Below are 18,042 nucleotides of genomic sequence, written 5' to 3'. Positions count from 1 at the left end.
CTTTCTTTCTTTCTTTCTTTCTTTCTTTCTTTCTTTCTTTCTTTCTTTCTTTCTTTCTTTCGGAGACAGGGTTTCTCTCTATATCCCTGGCTGTCCTGGAACTCACTCTATAGACCAGGCTGGCCTCGAACTCAGAAATCCACCTGCCTCTGCCTCCCAAGCGCTGGGATTAAAGGCTTATGCCACCACTGCCTGGCCAATGAGGAACATTTCTACTTGATCATTCCCTTTTCTAGAGAAAAGAGATGTTCATTAAAAGACCACCACTCGCCAGGTGGTGGTGGCACATGCCTTTAATCCCAGCACTTGGAAGGCAGAGGCAGGCGGATTTCTGAGTTCGAGGCCAGCCTGGTCTATAGACTGAGTTCCAGGACAGCCAGGGCTACACAGAGAAACCCTGTCTCGAAAAACCAAAAAAAAAAAAAAAAAAGACCACCACTCATGCAGAGTTTGATGCCTATGCCCATCCTGGCATTGAGTAGGAGGATTAAGAATTCAAGGCTTGGCTGGTGAGATAGCTCAGGGATTAAGAACATTGGTTAAGAACATCCAAAGGTCCTGAGTTCAATTCCCAGCAAGTACATGGTGGCTCACAACCATCTATAAAGGGATCTGATGCCCTCTTCTGGTGTGCAGGTGTACATGCAGACAGAGCACTCATACATTAAAACACATAAGAGTGAGGGCCACTTTAAAAACCAAAAGAATTCAAGGTCAATTTGGGCTAGCCTGAGCTATATGAGACCTAATCTCAAAAAAAAGTATTGCTACTTAAGTTTAGGGAGAGGCTGACCTAGGAGAGAGAGCAAAGGATGCCAGGAGGTATAAAAGTGCAGAGGAATGGGGTAAGATGAGCCATAGCTCTCCTCACACATTCAGAGTAGGGAGGGTTTGAAGGGTTTGGTGGTAACTGATCCCTGAAAGAACCAGAGAACTTTAGATCGACTGTTGATATTTAAAACTAATAGCTAAGTTGGATGTAGCCTATGACCCAACAATAGCAGGAGTTTATAAGATTTAAATAAATATTTAGGATTCAGTTACAGAGGAATGCTCCCAGCACCTCTTCCCTACCCTTAAAAAAGACAAAAGAGCAGGGCCATGGTGGCACACGCCTTTATTCCCAGCATTTAGGAAGATACAGAGGTGGGCAGATCTCTGAGTTCGAGGCCAGCCTAGTCTACAGAGTGAGTTCCAGGATGACCAGAGCTACACAGAGAAACCCTATCTCAAAAAACAAAAACAAGAAACAAAAACAAACCCAAAATAAACAAAAACCAGAACAAACAAACAAAAACCCCCAAAACTCACAAAATTGGCATTCAGGAGACAGGCAGACAGGTCTCTCAATACAAGGTCAGCCTAGTCTAAAAAGGGACTTCCAGGCCAGCGAAGGCTACATAGGTAACATCCAGTCTCCAAAACACAACTGAGGCCCAGGTGCCCATGTCCTAGCAAGCTAACAGCAGGAGACAAAACAACAACAGCAACAACAACAACAACAAACCAAAACAGCCATTCAACTCATTCCCTTCCCTCAGTAGCATGAGTAATAGCCACGGCCATGCTTTGGTCGCATGCCCATCGACAAGGCCTCTGAGGTTACACCTGTCAGTCTCTCTGCATGGCACACAAGGAGACTGAGGCTCAAACCATAGTCAGCGATGTGCCTGGCGTTTTACTCAGATCGGAGTCCAGTTTTTACCCCTAGCATCTCAGGCCATGCTGGTTCCCGTGTGCAGCTGCTGGCTTTGAAAGCACTCTCCTGACCAGGCATCAACCACCCCCCTCTAGTTTTTTAGATTAGTTGGGGCTATTCTTTTTTAAATTAATTACATTTACTTATTGTATGTGCGATGTATTTGTGGAGATCAGGGGACAGCTTTGAGAGTCAGTTCTCTGTGTTCCCCATGTGACTCCAGGGGGTTGAACTCAGAGCCATCCACCAGGCTTCGCAGCAAGCCTTCGGCTCCTGAGCCATCTCGATGGCCCCTTTACCGTCATTTTAAACCACGGAATCAGGGCCACTGTTGGACCTTAGAAGCTTGATCTACTCTTGTTTAGCCTCGTCCTGAAACCGTAGTGAAATGTGCGGGGTTCAGTCGTGTTGAGCGTGGAGACAATCTCCCAGGACTTGAACCCAATGCCCAACATGAGACAGCAATGCAAGTGGGGTGTATTAAACGAAGAAATAAATGGGAGAAGGAAAGAAATAAACAAGATATGAAAAAGTATTAAATGAAGAAATGAATAAAAGCAGTCTCTCCAGTTAAGCATAACACAGTGAGTAATCTGACTCAGGCAAACTTTTTCAAAAAATTGTATTTCTGTGTGTGTCCCTGTGTGAGGGTGAGCAGGCATGGCGAGGCCAGGGACAACTTTGAGGTTCGGCATCTTCTTCCACTTGGCTGAGGCAGGTTGCTTCTTTCTGTTTCTGTACAGTCCATGGTCGCTGGTCTGTGAGTTTGCAGATGCTTTTCCTGTCTCCACCCCTCATCTGCTATAGTGCTGGCATTAACGATGTCCACCCACCACGTCAGACCTCTCCCTAGGACCTAAGGCAAGCACTTTCACTGATTAAGCCATCCCCCTAAAGCCCCATGACAAACTTTTAACAGAGGCTAACACGGAAAAACACTAAAGAGAAATAGCCATTTAATTTTTGTCCTGCCTTGCTTTGATATGTAATATGTACATGTGACAGTACTCTGTTTAGACAGTGGTACAGTGGCTGTTGGTTTGGGCAAGATTGAAGTCTCTGGGGTTTATCCAGCTAGAACATGGGAAGAGATGAGCTCTCTGGCATAGCGTCTTCACTGTTCTCACGGGAGAGGGCTGAGGTAAAAAGGAACTGTCCTTCAGGTCTCCCCCACAGGTACTGCTTCCTCTGACCAGAGTCCCAGGTTAGGAGTGCCTCTCCACCATAGCACTTTGGACTGTGATTTGTCTGCTCACCTCTCCTGATAGACCCTGCCCAGGGCACCAGCTAAACCTTGTTCTGTTGTATCTGTTATATGGTCTAATGCAGTGGCTAGCACACAGTAAGTACTCAATATGTGTTTGTTGAATGAAAGAAAGTTCTTCCTTTGCCTAAACTGCTCAAGAACTGTATGTACCTGGCATGTTACCACATACCTTTATTTCCAGCACTTGGTAGACTGAGGCAGGAGGATTGCCTTCAGTTTGAAGCCAGCTTGGACTACCTAGTGATACTGTCTCAAAAAAAATAAAAAAATAAAAAATAATCCAGTGAGGTTATTTATGTCTTGTGCCTGTGATCCTGCGATCCTAGTGTTGGGAAGTGAAGGCAGGAGGATCCTAAATTTATGTCACCCTCCACTAAATAGCAAGTTCAAAGCCAGCTTGAACTACTTAAGACCTTGTCTCCAAAGAAAAAATAGTGGGAGCCAGGGCATATGCCTATCCTAGCCCCCCTAAAGCTCCCAGCTCCTGCTGTCTGCATGGGGTCAGCATCTGCCCTTCTGCTTCTTTCCTAGAGTCTCAGAGTGTTGAAGCTAGTGAGCCATTTACTGACCTTGTTTAACCAATCAAATTAAAATAATCACCACATCTGTGGCATGCTTGCCAAAATGCCAGCCATCTATAGGACTTATTTGGAGTCCTTGTGGGAAATATTATTATTCTCAGACAAGGAAACTGGGGCTCAAAGGGCGCTCAATAATCTGCCTGAGGTCACACAGTATAGATATGAAGAAAGAAGGAAGGAAGAGAAGAAGGGAGGGGGGAGAAAGGGGAGGAATGGCAGGGTGTCTGTATGATTATAGCTTTGCTGGTTCTTGTGTTAGCCCCCTAAGCACACTGGAGATGGTCAGTGAGACTAACAGGGACAACAGTTCCTAGAACCCTGAACCAAGGCAGCAGAGAGAGGGAGCAGGTGGCTTTGGCAGAGAGCATCCTGGAGCAACACTGAGTTACTCAATAACCTCAGACACTCAATTCTCCAGGGACAACCTGCACAGGCCGGGCCAGGGCAAGCAGGATACATCAACTCCCCTTGGCTTTAAATGCTTGGCTGGTCATGACTGGAAGCCAGAGATGGAAAGTCAAAGATTGGGCAGACCTCAAGACTAGACGGACGGAGACTGGTGATACAGATGTCCCTCAGAGGCCGGCAGTTAAGAAAGGAGTGAGACCTGAAGCCCATCACTTCACAGGATCATAGGAGAGGGGACCAAGGACCAGACCTCAGCAGTTGATCAAAAGAGCCAGGACTAACGCTTGACGGTGGTGGGTTAGGGTCTTCCAAGGAAGCAGGCGAGCAGGGGAGCCTTAGGGAATGTCTTCAGGATCTCACTCTATTGGACCAGAAAGAATCTCGGCTGGTGCCTGTCACTTAGTGTTAACACTCAAGGTCACACCTTACAAGGGAGTGAATGTCCCATGAGCTGACCATATGCTGGCCCAGCTCTCCTGCCTTTCCAAAGAATTTCTGAAGCCCTCCCCCGACTCAGTGACTGAAGAGCTAATCTGCTAGGCTGGGGCCTCCAGGGCCTGAGCCTGTTTTATCCTTGTCCTAGAATATCCAGTTCCAACCCTAGGACCTAGCCCAGGGTAGACACTACATGAGTATTTATCGAGTGAATGAATGAAGAAGAGAAAAGGGGGAGGTCGGGCCCTGGTAGAACTGGAGAGGAAGGCAGGCATCCAGGAGATAAGAGGAGGTTGGAATCCAAGGAGTGATGCAGTCTCTGGACAGGGCCTACATGGCTGTGCCACCAGAGGCTGATCTCTGGTCTTTCCTGTGCCTGGCTGGACCCTTGGCACAGGAAACTGGACACCTAGAATCCAAGTGTCCTCCCAAGTCCACACAAGACCAGGGACACAGGCTCTGGTCCCTGCTGAGACAGTGGAAGAACTGAGCTAGGAGCAACAGGCAAGGAACAGAGCGTCAGTAAGCTGTCCTACCATCCCTGCACATTTCTAAGAAAGGATCATGTCCCTGTGGACTGCAGGTTTCAGAATCAAGAGTGCCAGTGCCCCTACCTACTAGAGTCCTTCAGGGACCATGACTGTGGGCTCTGCAGCCCTTCCTGTGGGAGCCATAATCTCAGTTCAATTTAAGGTGGTAGAGGCAGTGGCTTCTGAGAGGGTCCATCTGGTTTACCTCTACAGCCAGGCAAAGGAAGATCTCAGTATTAGTCTGATTCCTTCCTATTAGCCAAGGGAAACAGAGTAGGATCTTTAAGGGATACTAGCTTCTTGGATGCCACTCTCACACCAGGCTAGAAGGAGCGAGTACCTTGTCCCCCTTCACCACCCTTCTGGCACCTGGGGCACAGTTGGGGAAGCTCTCACATCACCTGTGCCACAGCAGGGCCATGGGAAACAAGACCTGACCTGCTAGGCTAGTCCTTGCCAACCTCGAGCTGAGGGGTGGGGCTCCCCTACGAGCAGCACGGCCTCTGTGGGGCGGGGCCTCACCTATGCTGTGGCAGGAGTCAGCTTGGCTTGCACAGCCCTGCTAGAGCCTGGGAGAGCACAGCCGCGTTCATGGCCCGTCTTTCCCGCCACCGGCGTCTGGTCCTGCCGCTACTGTGCCTGCTCTTCCAAGGCGCCACCGCCCTCCTCTTTGCGATCTTCGTCCGCTACAACCACGAAACCGACGCTGCCCTGTGGCACTGGGGCAACCACAGTAACGTGGACAACGAGTTTTACTTTCGCTACCCAAGTGAGTGAGGGCGAGGGCATGGGAAGCAGAGACTCCAAGCCCGGGGTGTGTAGGCAAGGGCGTTGGTGGGTACTCCTCCCACCGAGATGACTGCCAGGGCTTTAAAATAGTTCCCTTTCTCTAGTGTCCCTCTTGTTCCAGGCACTGCTGGGGATGGCACGTGCTCTATCTCAGGCTGAGGAAAGGTAAGACTCAGTCAGGGTCACACAGTAAGGGGAGCTGGGGTTTCAATCCGGTTGTAAGCAGGTCCAGTGTAAGCCACTGTCTCACCTTCCACTAGGGCTAATTTGACTTTGTTTAGGAGTCCAGCTTGACCACAGGAAAGATAATCTTGGGACTGCCAGGTAGGGTGCTAAAGGAGAGAAAAGAGAGTTAGGTGTGAAATTCCCACATGTACAGGCATCGAAGACTGGTTTCAGCTCAGGTGTTTGAGGTTTGAGAGTGAAAGGACACTGGACTGGTTTGCCAGATTCAAGACCATCTTCAGGGGGTCTTAGGGTAGTTCTCTGCCCAGCATTACTATCTCATCTCACAGTTTAAGGTGACTGTGGTGTGCCTGTTATCACCCACCACAGATCACACAGCTAGAATGGGTTTACACACCATAAACTTGACCACTGACCATTTGTCTCCTGACAAGGTTCTGGACAGGGAGTTAACCCCCAGATGGAGACAAAGCATCTCCTTCAAGGTTGTATATAACTGAGACACTGGACATCTGGGATCAAGCAAACTGTCCCTCCCTCTAATGCCCAAGTCCATCTTCTCTAATCCCAGTTCCCCATCCAAGTGACAGGAAGAAGCTGGGTGTGGTGGTTTGTGTCTGTAATCTCCGCACTCCGGTGGTAGAGGCAGGAGGATCTGGAGTTCAAAGCCTGCCGCAGCCACACCGTGAATCTGAGATCAGATTGAGCTAACAAAACCCTGTCTCAAATAACAAACAAACAAACACCAAAAAGGAGAAAGAAAAAATGTCTCCGTTTGAAGGGCGTGCAAATAAAGCAACAAAGCATCCACTTTCTACAGCTGAGCTGGTGGCACGCTGTCCCCACCTCACTCTGCCCTGGCCCCAGCAATGGGGACGTAGAGGGCTGAGGGAGACTTTGGACTGTGGCAGGAAGCACCAGACCCCAACCCCCCACAGCACCTCCTTCTCCACAGCTCATTCCCGGTTGTGGCAGAGATTGGCAGCATTCAGGCCTTGGAAGCTAGGATCAAAACCAAAGCCCTAAAGCTGGCTGTAGACTGCTGGCCGTTATCTGTTCACAGACGCTGGGAGTTGAGAGGAAATGGGCCAGACAAGTGAAGGAGGTGAGCATTGGTTGTCTAAGAGGGCCAGGAACAGCTTCTCTTAGAGCCTCCAGCCCCTGCTTGCTCCAAGGCCCAGAATCCTGCCTTTTATAGCTGAGGCAGTGCTGGGCTCTCCTTCCTAAGTGGGCAGCAATGACCATGGCAGAGTTACTGCCTCCCTGTCCCAGTTTTGATCTCTGTGGACTTTGAGCCTACTGTTTGGGGAAGCTAGGCAGGAGAGAGATGTGGGGTTCCTAAAACCCGTGGCTTTGAAGAGCCGGATCCTCACCTGTCCCTGTGTCCAGAGGAAAGGGTCAAGGCCAGAGGGCGGGCAGAAACCACCCTTTGATTCAGAAGATGATAAGAGTCTTTGGTGAGTATTGCCAAGGCCGCAGGCATGGTTACTCTAAGGAGCTGTCAGGAGATGGCTGATGTCTCCCCCAGATAGATAGGACAGGATGGGCCCACAGATTCTATGCTCTACCTCTCTCAGATCAGATGTGGACAGAGAGCCAGGAAGGTCACTCACCTACCCAAGGTCACACAGCAAGTCACAAAAAGTGGGACAAGAGCCAAGTTCTCTTTCTGGAAGTTCCTGCCATGATCAGGTTACCCTGGTTTACCTTATCTTTAAGGCAGAGTCTCACAATGTAAGCCAGGACAGTCTCAGACTTACAATCTTCCTGCCTCAGTTTCCCAAGTACTGGGGAATACAGGCTTGAACCACTGTACCCTGCCTACAGGCCTCTTACTCTACAAAGCTAGTGATTCAGAACAGGGGAAAGAGCCAGAGAAGGGGTTCTCAAAAGCTAAGGAGGCCCTCAGGAGAGGCCTGACCCACAGCAGTGACTTGACCTAGAATCAGGACTATCTTAGGAGAGGTGGAGGCTGGGACTGTGGCCTGCTCTGGGACAATTCAGTCTGTTTTCTGGAAAGCTGAGATGAAGAGGCTTGAGATGGCAACTCCCACCCTCCTCCTCTTGGTGCTTTATAGCTGCTCTTTCCAGAGGAAGCACCCGAAGCTTAGAGAGGCCTCAGGTCATGTGTCCAAGGTCACGGGGTCAGGTGCGTGTAGATGCTGAAATGGCAGTCCTAGTCTTGCCAAAGTTTTGCCCTGTCAGGGGGAAGCTGGAGAAGGAAGGAGGGCAGTGGTAGCTTCAGGGGGCTTTAGTTGAGCCTGGGTATCATAAGCTCAGGCTGGCCTCAGACTCATTATGTAGTCAAGTCTGGCCTTGACCTTCTCATCCTCCTGCCTCTACCTTTTGCATGGCAGAATTACAAGTGTGTGCCACCCACCATGCCTGGCTGGGATTGAGTTTTCAGTGCAAACAGAAGCGTTTGAAACAAGCTCAGAGCAGTTGAGAGAAGTGCCTGCATGAATGGTCTTTGAGGCCGCCCAGCCCCCTTTGGTTTCCTTCTGTCCTTGGACAAGAACAGAAAGAGTTCCTCTTCCATGTTTGAACAAGGGAAAGGGGCAGAGTCCTAAAGACTTTAAGCTATCCTGGTGCAGTGGCACATGCCTTTAATCCCAGCACTTGGGATCTCTGTGAGTTCTACGCTAGCCTGGTCTACATAGTGAGTTCCAGGACAGCCAGGGCTACATAGTGAGACCCTGTCTAAAACAAAAACAAACAAACAAACAAACAAACAAACAAACACAGAAAGAAGAAAAAGAATGCAGGTTCTGGCTGAGTTCTAAGTGTGTCTCTCCTTTCTGTTGTGTGTATGATGTATGGCAGACCACACTCCCTGAAGCCCGTGGGATTGCAGACCCCAGTTGCAGGAATGAACAAGGCACCGCTAGATTCTCTAGCCCTGTTCTCAGCTCCAAAACAGCAAAAGCTTTACCTTCTTTTGGGGATCCTATTTGCACCCCAAAGTTCAGTAGCAGCTTTCAGTTTGCCATGCCTCTCAAGATCAAATACCACAAAGCATGGGCTTGAGAATCTGCCTCTTCTTATGAGAAATTCAGGGTCATCCATGATAAAATCAGTACAAGTTGAATATCATTATGAAAATTCCTGGAGCCAAAAAGTGTTTTGGTTTGGGGCATATTTATGTACACATAATGAATATCTTTTTTTCAGCATTATTTAAATGTTTTATTTCATGTCAGCCAGGGCTCCCTCCTGGGATGCTTCATAGGCTCTTGACGGGCTGGTGGGGCCAGGACGGGTACTTGTTTGTTTGTTTGTTTGTTTGTTTGTTTTTCAAGACAGGATTTCTCTGTGTAGCCCTGGCTGTCCTGGAACTCACTCTGTAGACCAGGCTGGCCTCGAACTCAGAAATCCACCTGCCTCTGCCTCCCAAGTACTGGGATTGAAGGCGTGTGCCACCACCGCCCGGCCAGGGTACTTCTTGTCTAGCTTGGTTTCTGGGAAGATCTCATTCAAGTCTCATTCAAGATCAGTGGTCATCTGGTCAGAAGGGAATTATGCTCTTCATTTTCTCCAGCTGCTTCTCACACTTCTGGATCCTGAGCTGAGATACAGGCACAGTTCTTCACATCCCTCTGCTCGTCCTGGTCCACCAGGGCTGTGTATTCATCCTCAGGCACAGGAATCTCCAGGGCATTATACTTCCTTTCAAAATCATCCACCAAGCCAGCCTTGGCCACATTGGCCCTGTAGTAAGCCCAGTCACTTGCTGGTGGTTTCTCAGACAGACTAGCCGACCTGGTGTAGAGGGTCTCATTCTAGGACTTTAGGGCATTTCCAATTGTCCTCTGTTTTAGGGCATGATCTCCACAAAAGATACCCAATCAATGGTTTTTAGAGCAAGTTTACGCCCAGCCATCTTGGGATACGTCACTGTCCCCCTAACCCCATAATGAATATCTTGAGGATGGAACTCATGTTTAGACAAGCAATTCACAGATACCCAACACATGGCACATATACAAACAGCCTGAAGGTGATTTCATGCAGCCTGTGTAGTGAGGCTGGGTTTTGAGTAAAGCCTATTGGATGAAGCCCTGGGTGGGTGGGTGGGTGTGTGTGTGTGGAATTTTCCACTACTGCATCACACTGATGCTTAAAAACTTTGTGATTCTGGAGCATTTGGGGTTGTCGATTTGGATAGTGAGTTTGCATGAGGAAAGGCAAGCAGAGAACCGAATTGTGACGTCTGAAGAGAGGATCTCGGGAGTGTGGATGCATGACAGCTGAAGCTTTACTACAGCTCCCAGCTCCCAAGCGGCCAAGGAAAAAGATCAATATGAATGTGGGTTCTCATCAGAGCCAGCAGCCTCCCTGTGCAGGCTCTGATTCTCCAGTGTGACTCCACCCTTGAGAGCAGGAACTGACTTCCTGGTGACAGCTGTACTCCGGAGCCCTGTCCACAGATGCTCTGCACAACTGTTGCTTGCAGGTGGGAGACAGACATTCTCAGGCGAGTGACATTTCTCAGCGCTAGAGAAGAGAAATTTCTCAAGTAGAGTATGAAAGAAGGGAGTCTGGAGGGTTTGAAGGTGTGGTGCCCCTTGTCCCTAGACGTTTACAGAAAGGGCCCTCCCACAGGCATTCTACTGGTGGGTTTTGTCTTTGCTTGTTCCTGTTTGTTTGTTTCTTTGTTTGTTTTTTGAGACAGTCTCATTACATAGCCCTGGCTGTCCTGAAACTAACTCACTATGTAAACCAGGCTGGACTTGAACTCAGAGAGATCAGCCCACCTCTGACTCCCAAGTGCTAGGATTAGAAAAAGATGTGCACCATCACACCTGGCCTTGTTCATCATTTTGTTTTTTAAAGATTTATTTATTTTATGTATGTGAGTACACTGTAGCTGTCTTCAGACACACCAGAAGAGGACATCAGATCTCATTACAGATGGTTGTGAGCCACCATGTGGTTGCTGGGAATTGAACTCAAGACCTCTGGAAGAGCAGCCCGGTTCTCCAGCCCGGTTCATGAATTTTTTTTTTTTTTTTGAGACAGGCTCTTACTCCTTTAGCTAACCTTGAACTTGGAGCAGTCCTTCGTTGGCGTCTCTCAGGTGTATACGCATTGAGCATCATGCCTTGTTTGAAGAATGACCTTGTTCCTGCGTCTGTGCAGCTGTTGCAGGCAGCTGCGCTGAGCTGGTCTATTCTCTCATCTCCACCTCCCTTCTCACCACAGGAGTGCTAGGATTATAGACCCACTACCGTATCCAGCTTCTTACGTGGGTTCTGTGGTCTCCAGGCTAGCTTGGTGGCCAAGGCTTTGCCACATAAAGCATTTGTCCACTACCCGTCTCCTAGCTGCCTTCATGCTGGTTCTATATAACTAATTACTCAACAAACTATTTATATAAATCTTAGTTTCAGTATAATTGCATTATTTGTACTGGTGTTTTATGCAGAAAACAAACAGAAAAGGCCCCACGTCTTCCTGTACAGAAGCCCCACTGAAATGCCTGACAGTTCAAGTAAAACTGGCCACGTGTGGTCCCCATTCTGTGGGCACACTTGGGCGTTTGAGGTCACCTGGACTACACCACGTGACCCTGTCTCAACATAGCAAGTGTGACGTATAACATAAAAAATTCAACGTATAGAAAGAAACAAACGGAAAGGCAATCCTTTCTCCTGAGGGCTCCTGCATGACACACAGGTCATTGTAGGGGGTAGGGGTAGTCACTACACTGAGCTGTACAACACAGTAGCCTTGCCCCCCTCAATTCCTTTGGGGGGGATTCTCAATCACTGTTAACAATTCAAAGCCATTTCCTAAATGATTTTTATTTTAAATCTCAAAATAGGGAGGTACGGACTTGGAAAAATGAGCGATGAAAGTTAGATATCAAGAAGGACTTCTCCGGGGCTAGGAAGATGGCTCAGTATGTGAAGTGCTTGCTGGGTGAGCATTAGGATCCTCGGCACACAAGTAGAAGTCAGGCATAGCAAGGCTCGTTCATGATATCAGCACAGAGGGCAGAGAGGGACAGACGCCAGGGCTTGCTGGCTGTCTCCTCTGGTCACGTTAGTGACGTCCAGGGTCACTGAGGGCGGAGCACGGTGGAGGAAAACACACCTACCGCTATACACACACACACGCACCTTGTGTGCACACACCTGGACACAGAGGGAGAGGGGACTTTCCAGAAGGAGGGAGGAGAATCTGTGTGTAGAGGAGACAGGGCTGCAGCAGCAGAGAGAACTGACTTCACTTCCTACTCGGGCGAGCAGATGGGCCAGGTAGGTGAATGGAAGCTGGAGCAGGATGTTCTAGCTCCTTCTCTGAGCAGGGATAGCAAGAATGGCCTGGCCCTGCTGCTCCAGGCTGAAAGCTTTGTTCAGTCCGCTCATGGGGGGTTGGGGGGGGGAGGCTGTTATGCCTGGGGAATTCTTCAAGGATGGTGTTGCTTCAAGGCAGTCCTGTGCAGAGGAGCCAGACACTGGAATGACATCTGTTGGTTGGTGGGTGTGACCGGACCAGAGCGAGTCTCATGACACTCCCTCGGCTGTCTCTCCTTCCCATGCCCTGCCCACCCACAGGCTTCCAGGATGTGCACGTCATGGTCTTCGTGGGCTTTGGCTTCCTCATGGTCTTTCTACAGCGGTACGGCTTCAGCAGTGTGGGCTTTACCTTCCTCGTGGCCACCCTCACCCTGCAGTGGGCCACCCTGCTCCAAGGCTTCCTTCACTCTTTCCATGGTGGCTACATCCACGTTGGTGTGGAGAGGTGGGCATTCGGAAGCCCCTGGCTCCTCCAAAGACCCCGCTCCCCAAAGGATGCCAGCGCAAGCCCTGACCTTCGGGTCTGCTAACTGACCTCCGCTCTGCCCCATAACCACCTTCTCCAGGCCACTGTCTGTCTAGTTGTCTGACCTGTGTCCCTGATACACTCACACACCCCTCCCATTAGGCCTCTGTCACCGGAGCTCCTAGAAGGACAGGCAGCCAGGGAAGAATGGCTCCTCCTACTGCTGCTGCTTCAACCTAAAGTGGCCCATCACTTCACAAGGGCTCCCCCTCTTCTCCAAGGCTGGGTGGTACTCATTGAATACCCAGAGAGAGGTGCCCCAGCACTGACTCTCCTCACCTGCCCTGTGTGCCCCACACTGTGCCCGCGCCCCTGCCCGATGGGGCCTGGAGCCCCTCCGGAGCCACTTTACTTCCACCCCTTCCACCCTGCAGCTTGATCAACGCTGACTTCTGTGCGGGCGCTGTGCTCATCTCCTTCGGGGCTGTTCTGGGCAAGACTGGGCCAGCCCAGCTGCTGCTAATGGCCCTACTGGAGGCAGTGCTGTTTAGCGTCAATGAGTTTATACTGCTCAGTCTCCTGGGGGTAAGTCTGGCCAGAAGTGGGTGAGACCTGGGTGTCCATCCAGCTCTGGGACAGGAGAGGTGGATGGAGGGCAAGGGCTGCCTCGCCACCTCTGTCCTTCTTCCCAGGTGAGAGATGCTGGAGGGTCCATGACAATTCACACATTTGGGGCCTACTTTGGATTGTTCCTCTCACGGGTCCTCTACAGATCCCGGCTGGAGAAGAGCAGACACCGCCAGAGCTCCGTCTACAACTCTGACCTCTTTGCCATGATTGGTGAGGCCTGCTGAGGAGAAGTGATGGGGCTGCAGAGCACCGTGCCTTAGGAAGGTCTCCTGGCTCTGCCAGCTGTCCTTTGGGTCCTTCCTACTTGTGTGGTGAGGAGCCTGGGATCTGTGCTCATCACTTCCCATAACTTATGACCTAGTAGTGGGGTACACATACGTCCATAACAAGCCCTGGGGTCTTCCCAAGTCCACCTCAGTCCTACTTGAAACCTTCTTGAGCTACGCAGCCCCCACGTGTGGAGCCATCCCTCCTCACCCCTGCAAAGTCCTGCCAGCCTGGGCTACCTGCACTTGAGGTCACTTCCTCTAAGGAGCCCTTCTCCTCACAGCCCCGGAAACCCTGCACTGTCAGGCAGGAAGTTGGGGCCCTGGGTCACCCCAGGGAACAGTAGGCCCTGTTACCTCCAAGTCCCGACCTCTGCTGGGCTCTGTCCTCTCTACCCTCCCAGCCTATCATCTGGAGTTCATGCTTCCTTTAGGGTATTGAATATAGCCTTCAGTTCCTACTCTTGTATAAGCAAGGCTGGCTTGATTTCTTGCCCACTTCAGGCTCACTGTAAACAGTTGAGTCCTCCTTGCCCTTGGCACCCTTCACATATGAAGACTCCAGGGAAAGTGGTTGGGGAAGGGAACAGAGGGATCAGGTTGTCTGAAGCCTGGGAACTGAGCACAGGATGCTGCAGTGAAGGTCCTCATATTGAGGCAGCATACGGACTTTGAGTCAAGGTGAAGGACATGGGTTACACACACAGGCTCCTGCCTTGCTGGCCCAGCCTGCAAAGTCCCAGCTTCTCCTTCCTACTCTGAGATCAGTCTGTAAGACTAAACAGGGCCTGGAGGTGGTGGTACACACCTTCAATCCCAGCACTTGGGAAGCAGAGACAGGTAGAGCTCTGAGTTTGAGACTAGCCTGGTCTACAGAGTGAGCTCCAGGATAGCCAGGACTGCACAGAGAAACCCTGTCTTGAAAAACAAAACACACACAGAGGCTTGAAAGCAGAGACCTGCTTCTTGCCCCAGTGCAGAGCAGGTACCCCTGCAGCCCAGCCTAGACTCCTGAGGCCTGTAGGGGCCACCTTCTCTAGAAGGTAGCTGAGTTGGTACAGTCCCCCCAGCATATCTGAGTGCTCACAGCTGCTGCCTGTTAACAGCCTCTACCTGGCTCCCTTTCCTTTTTCTGGGTCTTAGGAGAGTTGGTATGCTGGGATTGGAAGCCAGAGTGTGGCCTATGCTAGGCATGTGCTGTTCTACTGAGCTCTGCTCCGGGCCCTTCTTGAGCAGATAGGCCTGCTGGGCCATGAAGCAGACATTTATGGGCATTACTCGCTCAACTCTCACTACAGGAAGGTGTTGTTGTTGTCGGTTTTTTTTTTTTTTTTAATCAATTCCAGGAACCGGTGAGGAAACAGGCCGCTTAGTAATAATTGCTCTGTAGTGCAGCGCCCCCTGGTGACAAGGCCACTTACTACTGGTGCTGTGCTCACCGTGGCTACCCACTTGTTTAGGGACCATCTTCCTGTGGGTTTTCTGGCCCAGCTTCAACTCTGCGCCGACAGCGCCGGGGGATGGGCAGCATCGGACTGTGGTCAACACGTACTATTCACTCACCGCAAGCACCCTCAGTACTTTCGCCTTATCAGCCCTTGTCAGTGGGGATGGACGACTGGATATGGTATGGGGAAGTGGGTGGACAGCCTGACAAAGGGAAGAGCTAAGCATGGATGTCCCCAGGGGCAAGCACTGACACTCCGTCGGCAAGCAGGGGAGTGGTATTATATCAGAAGGGGAGGGTATATGAAAGCTGGAGAGTTGGTGGCTAGGTGACCGGAGGACTGTAATGAGCGTGGCTGGGATGTGTGGGTGTGACGGTCTAATAAGATACCTTGCCTGTTTTGTCCTTTTAGGTTCACATCCAGAATGCAGCACTGGCTGGAGGTGTTGTGGTGGGGACATCAAGTGAGATGATGCTGACACCCTTTGGGGCTCTGGCAGCTGGCTTCCTGGCTGGGACTGTCTCCACGCTGGGGTATAAGTTCTTTACGGTATGGTTGCTTCTCAGGACCGGGACTAAATATGGGAGGGAGGAGACTGGACCAGTGACACAGAATTCCCAGCCCTTCTGCTACTTCCCCACCAGGTCCTGGATGTGGGTAGGTAGATTGATTATCCACCCTGTTTATTCAAGCCTGACTCTCCACCCTGTCCTCCAGCCTGTCCTCGAATCCAGATTTAAACTGCAGGACACATGTGGTGTTCACAACCTCCATGGGATGCCAGGGCTACTGGGGGCCATCCTGGGAGTCCTAGTGGCTGCCCTGGCCACCCATGAGGCTTATGGAGATGGGTGAGTCCTCCCTCATCCTCTCTGAAGTGACCTCCCTTCTTCCTCGAGAGCCAAGAAAAAATATCTTCCCATCTATTCTCAACCACTCATTTGGCCATTCACCCACCAATGCGGTGAGAGCCGAGGACCTGCCCCTGCCTGTCCTCTTGGCCAGCACCATGGATGGCCATTAAGTAAACAGTTTCAAGAGCATTGAGCATTCCTTCAGGACCAGTAAGAGCTAATGACCTCTGAGGTCTACATTTCACACTGTGAGCGAGGAGTAGGGCAGGCCAAAGAGACCTTTGACTGGGTTCTGAAAGGTATATGGAGCTGGCTTAGGAGAGGAAGACACTTGAGGTGGGCCTGACTGAGTGGGTGACACTGGGGATCCCTGGATGCCCTCTGGCTGCCCACAGGCATGAGTTTCACAATGACCAGTCCTGGCTGCCTGTTCCATAGCCAGCTTTCCCTGTCTGGTCTCCCTTCAGCCTGCAGAGCGTGTTTCCACTCATCGCCAAGGGTCAGCGGAGTGCCACGTCTCAGGCCGTATATCAGCTCTTTGGAATGTTTGTCACACTGGCGTTTGCCTCCGTGGGTGGCAGCCTTGGAGGTGAGTGGCTTTAGATGGGCAGGGTGTCAGGTGAGAGCAAGGAAGGGTACCCAGGAGGAAGGGCAAAGGATACTTGTCCTTCATGTAGGCTCACTTCCACCAAGATCCTCTCAGAACACCTGCCTGTGCCAGTGGGGGGGGGGGGGCAGCATGGCCTCTGAGTGAGGAGGTGTAAGACCACACCCTCCAGAGGGAAGGAAGGCTCCTCTCTGGGTTGTGTGCTGACTTTCTTGTGCTGCTCCATTGTGCCACTAGAGGGCAGTCCAACCCCAGCTGTTGGGAAGAGACCAGCCCAGCGCCCCCACCCCAAATCTCCTCTGGGCTTCAGCAGACAGAAAAGGAGGCCTAGCTTTGTCACCCTGGACTACAAAGTCTTCCACAGAAGCTGTTTGCTCACTGGCCCTAGGCCAGACATCCCCTCCTGCTAAGAACAAAACCTGATGCTGTAACGTCCCTACCCACCCACACCCACCGTCATCCTGAAAGTCTCTATGGTCTAGTTCCCCAGGTCATGTTTTATGAGATAGCTGTCCCCTAGCCCCTCTTATGTGGAAGGCCACAAAAAGATGAGCATCTATGCTTCATAATAGAATCACTATACAGCTGCAAACATGAACAAATTCTCTTACTTCTACCAGCTGGTCTCTTTGTGGGTAATTTGAGGGTAGGGCCACCTTACAGGGTTGTACCTTCTCAGAAAGGACTCAGCAGCCCTTGGCATATGCTTGGGCCCATGTTATCCTAAAGGTTACCAATCTGTGGCTGTAGGTGGCAACTTCCCCCTGGGTAGTTGCCCTTACACAGCCTTCCCTGTGGCTACTAGGGCTCCTGCTGAGGCTTCCCTTCCTGGATGCCCCTCCAGACTCCCAATGCTTCGAGGACCAGGTTTACTGGGAGGTGAGACACAGCTCCCAGTTTGTCTCCTAAATGGCCCTCTCTGTTACCTTGCCTTACCTTTGGGTGACCACTCGCCTCTTTCCTTGTTTGTGGGCTCCTTCTCAAGCTCCCTGGAACTTTCCTTCATCCCTCCCTGCTTTGCAGGTGCCTGGAGAGCAGGAGGCTGAGACCCAGAGCCCCCTGAGGGCTGAGGAGCCAGACACCCAGGCCTAATTGCTGCCAGCATGACACTGTCCTCAGAGAAGACATGGCTCTTGCCAAGAAAGCCTTCTCTGCCTTTGTTACTATTGCTTGAGGAAGTTTACCACCCCTAGACAGGTCCTCATCAGCTTGCACCTGTGGCCAGAAAAGGTCAAAGCCAGCCCTAGGCAATTGTCACCCCCACTGACCAGTGTTACCCTGTTCCAGTGATGCCCAAACCAAGCCCACTCTGGATGGGAGCTGGGTGATAAACAATGTGTCACCAAGGTCTCTGACACCTGTTTGTGTCTCTTTCCTTTCACTCCTGAGGCCAAAATCTTGTGGCAATCAAAGACCTTGGTGTTGACAAACCCTTCTAGGGTCCACAGAACTCCCAGATACTACTACATTCTACTGTATGTGCCCCAACTAGTTCCATCCTCTACAAGAGAAGGCATTATTGTCCGGAATGCCTGTGTCTGTTTTAGACATCTGATGCTGCCTCCAAATCCTTC

At 50.8% G+C, this 18,042-nt stretch overlaps 1 protein-coding gene and 1 pseudogene across 1 annotated transcript; one reads left to right on the top strand and one right to left on the bottom strand.

Annotated features, from left to right (window-relative positions):
* The first annotated feature begins 5,459 nt into the window (after positions 1-5,459).
* Positions 5,460-17,823, top strand: Rhbg (Rh family B glycoprotein). Its single transcript, XM_028753222.1, has 10 exons — positions 5,460-5,689; positions 12,456-12,642; positions 13,098-13,248; positions 13,356-13,503; positions 15,020-15,186; positions 15,419-15,556; positions 15,725-15,858; positions 16,329-16,450; positions 17,274-17,347; positions 17,492-17,823. The coding sequence occupies exons 1-10, from the start codon at positions 5,512-5,514 to the stop codon at positions 17,558-17,560; spliced, it is 1,368 nt and encodes a 455-aa protein (XP_028609055.1). The 5' UTR covers positions 5,460-5,511; the 3' UTR covers positions 17,561-17,823.
* On the bottom strand, positions 9,119-9,775 carry LOC114609019 (annotated as a pseudogene).
* Positions 17,824-18,042: the final 219 nt, after the last annotated feature.

The sequence above is a fragment of the Grammomys surdaster genome, unplaced genomic scaffold, assembly GCF_004785775.1.
Source record: "Grammomys surdaster isolate TR1022 unplaced genomic scaffold, NIH_TR_1.0 125946, whole genome shotgun sequence".
NCBI lineage: Eukaryota > Metazoa > Chordata > Mammalia > Rodentia > Muridae > Grammomys > Grammomys surdaster.
This window is presented reverse-complemented; position numbering and strand designations above follow the sequence as displayed.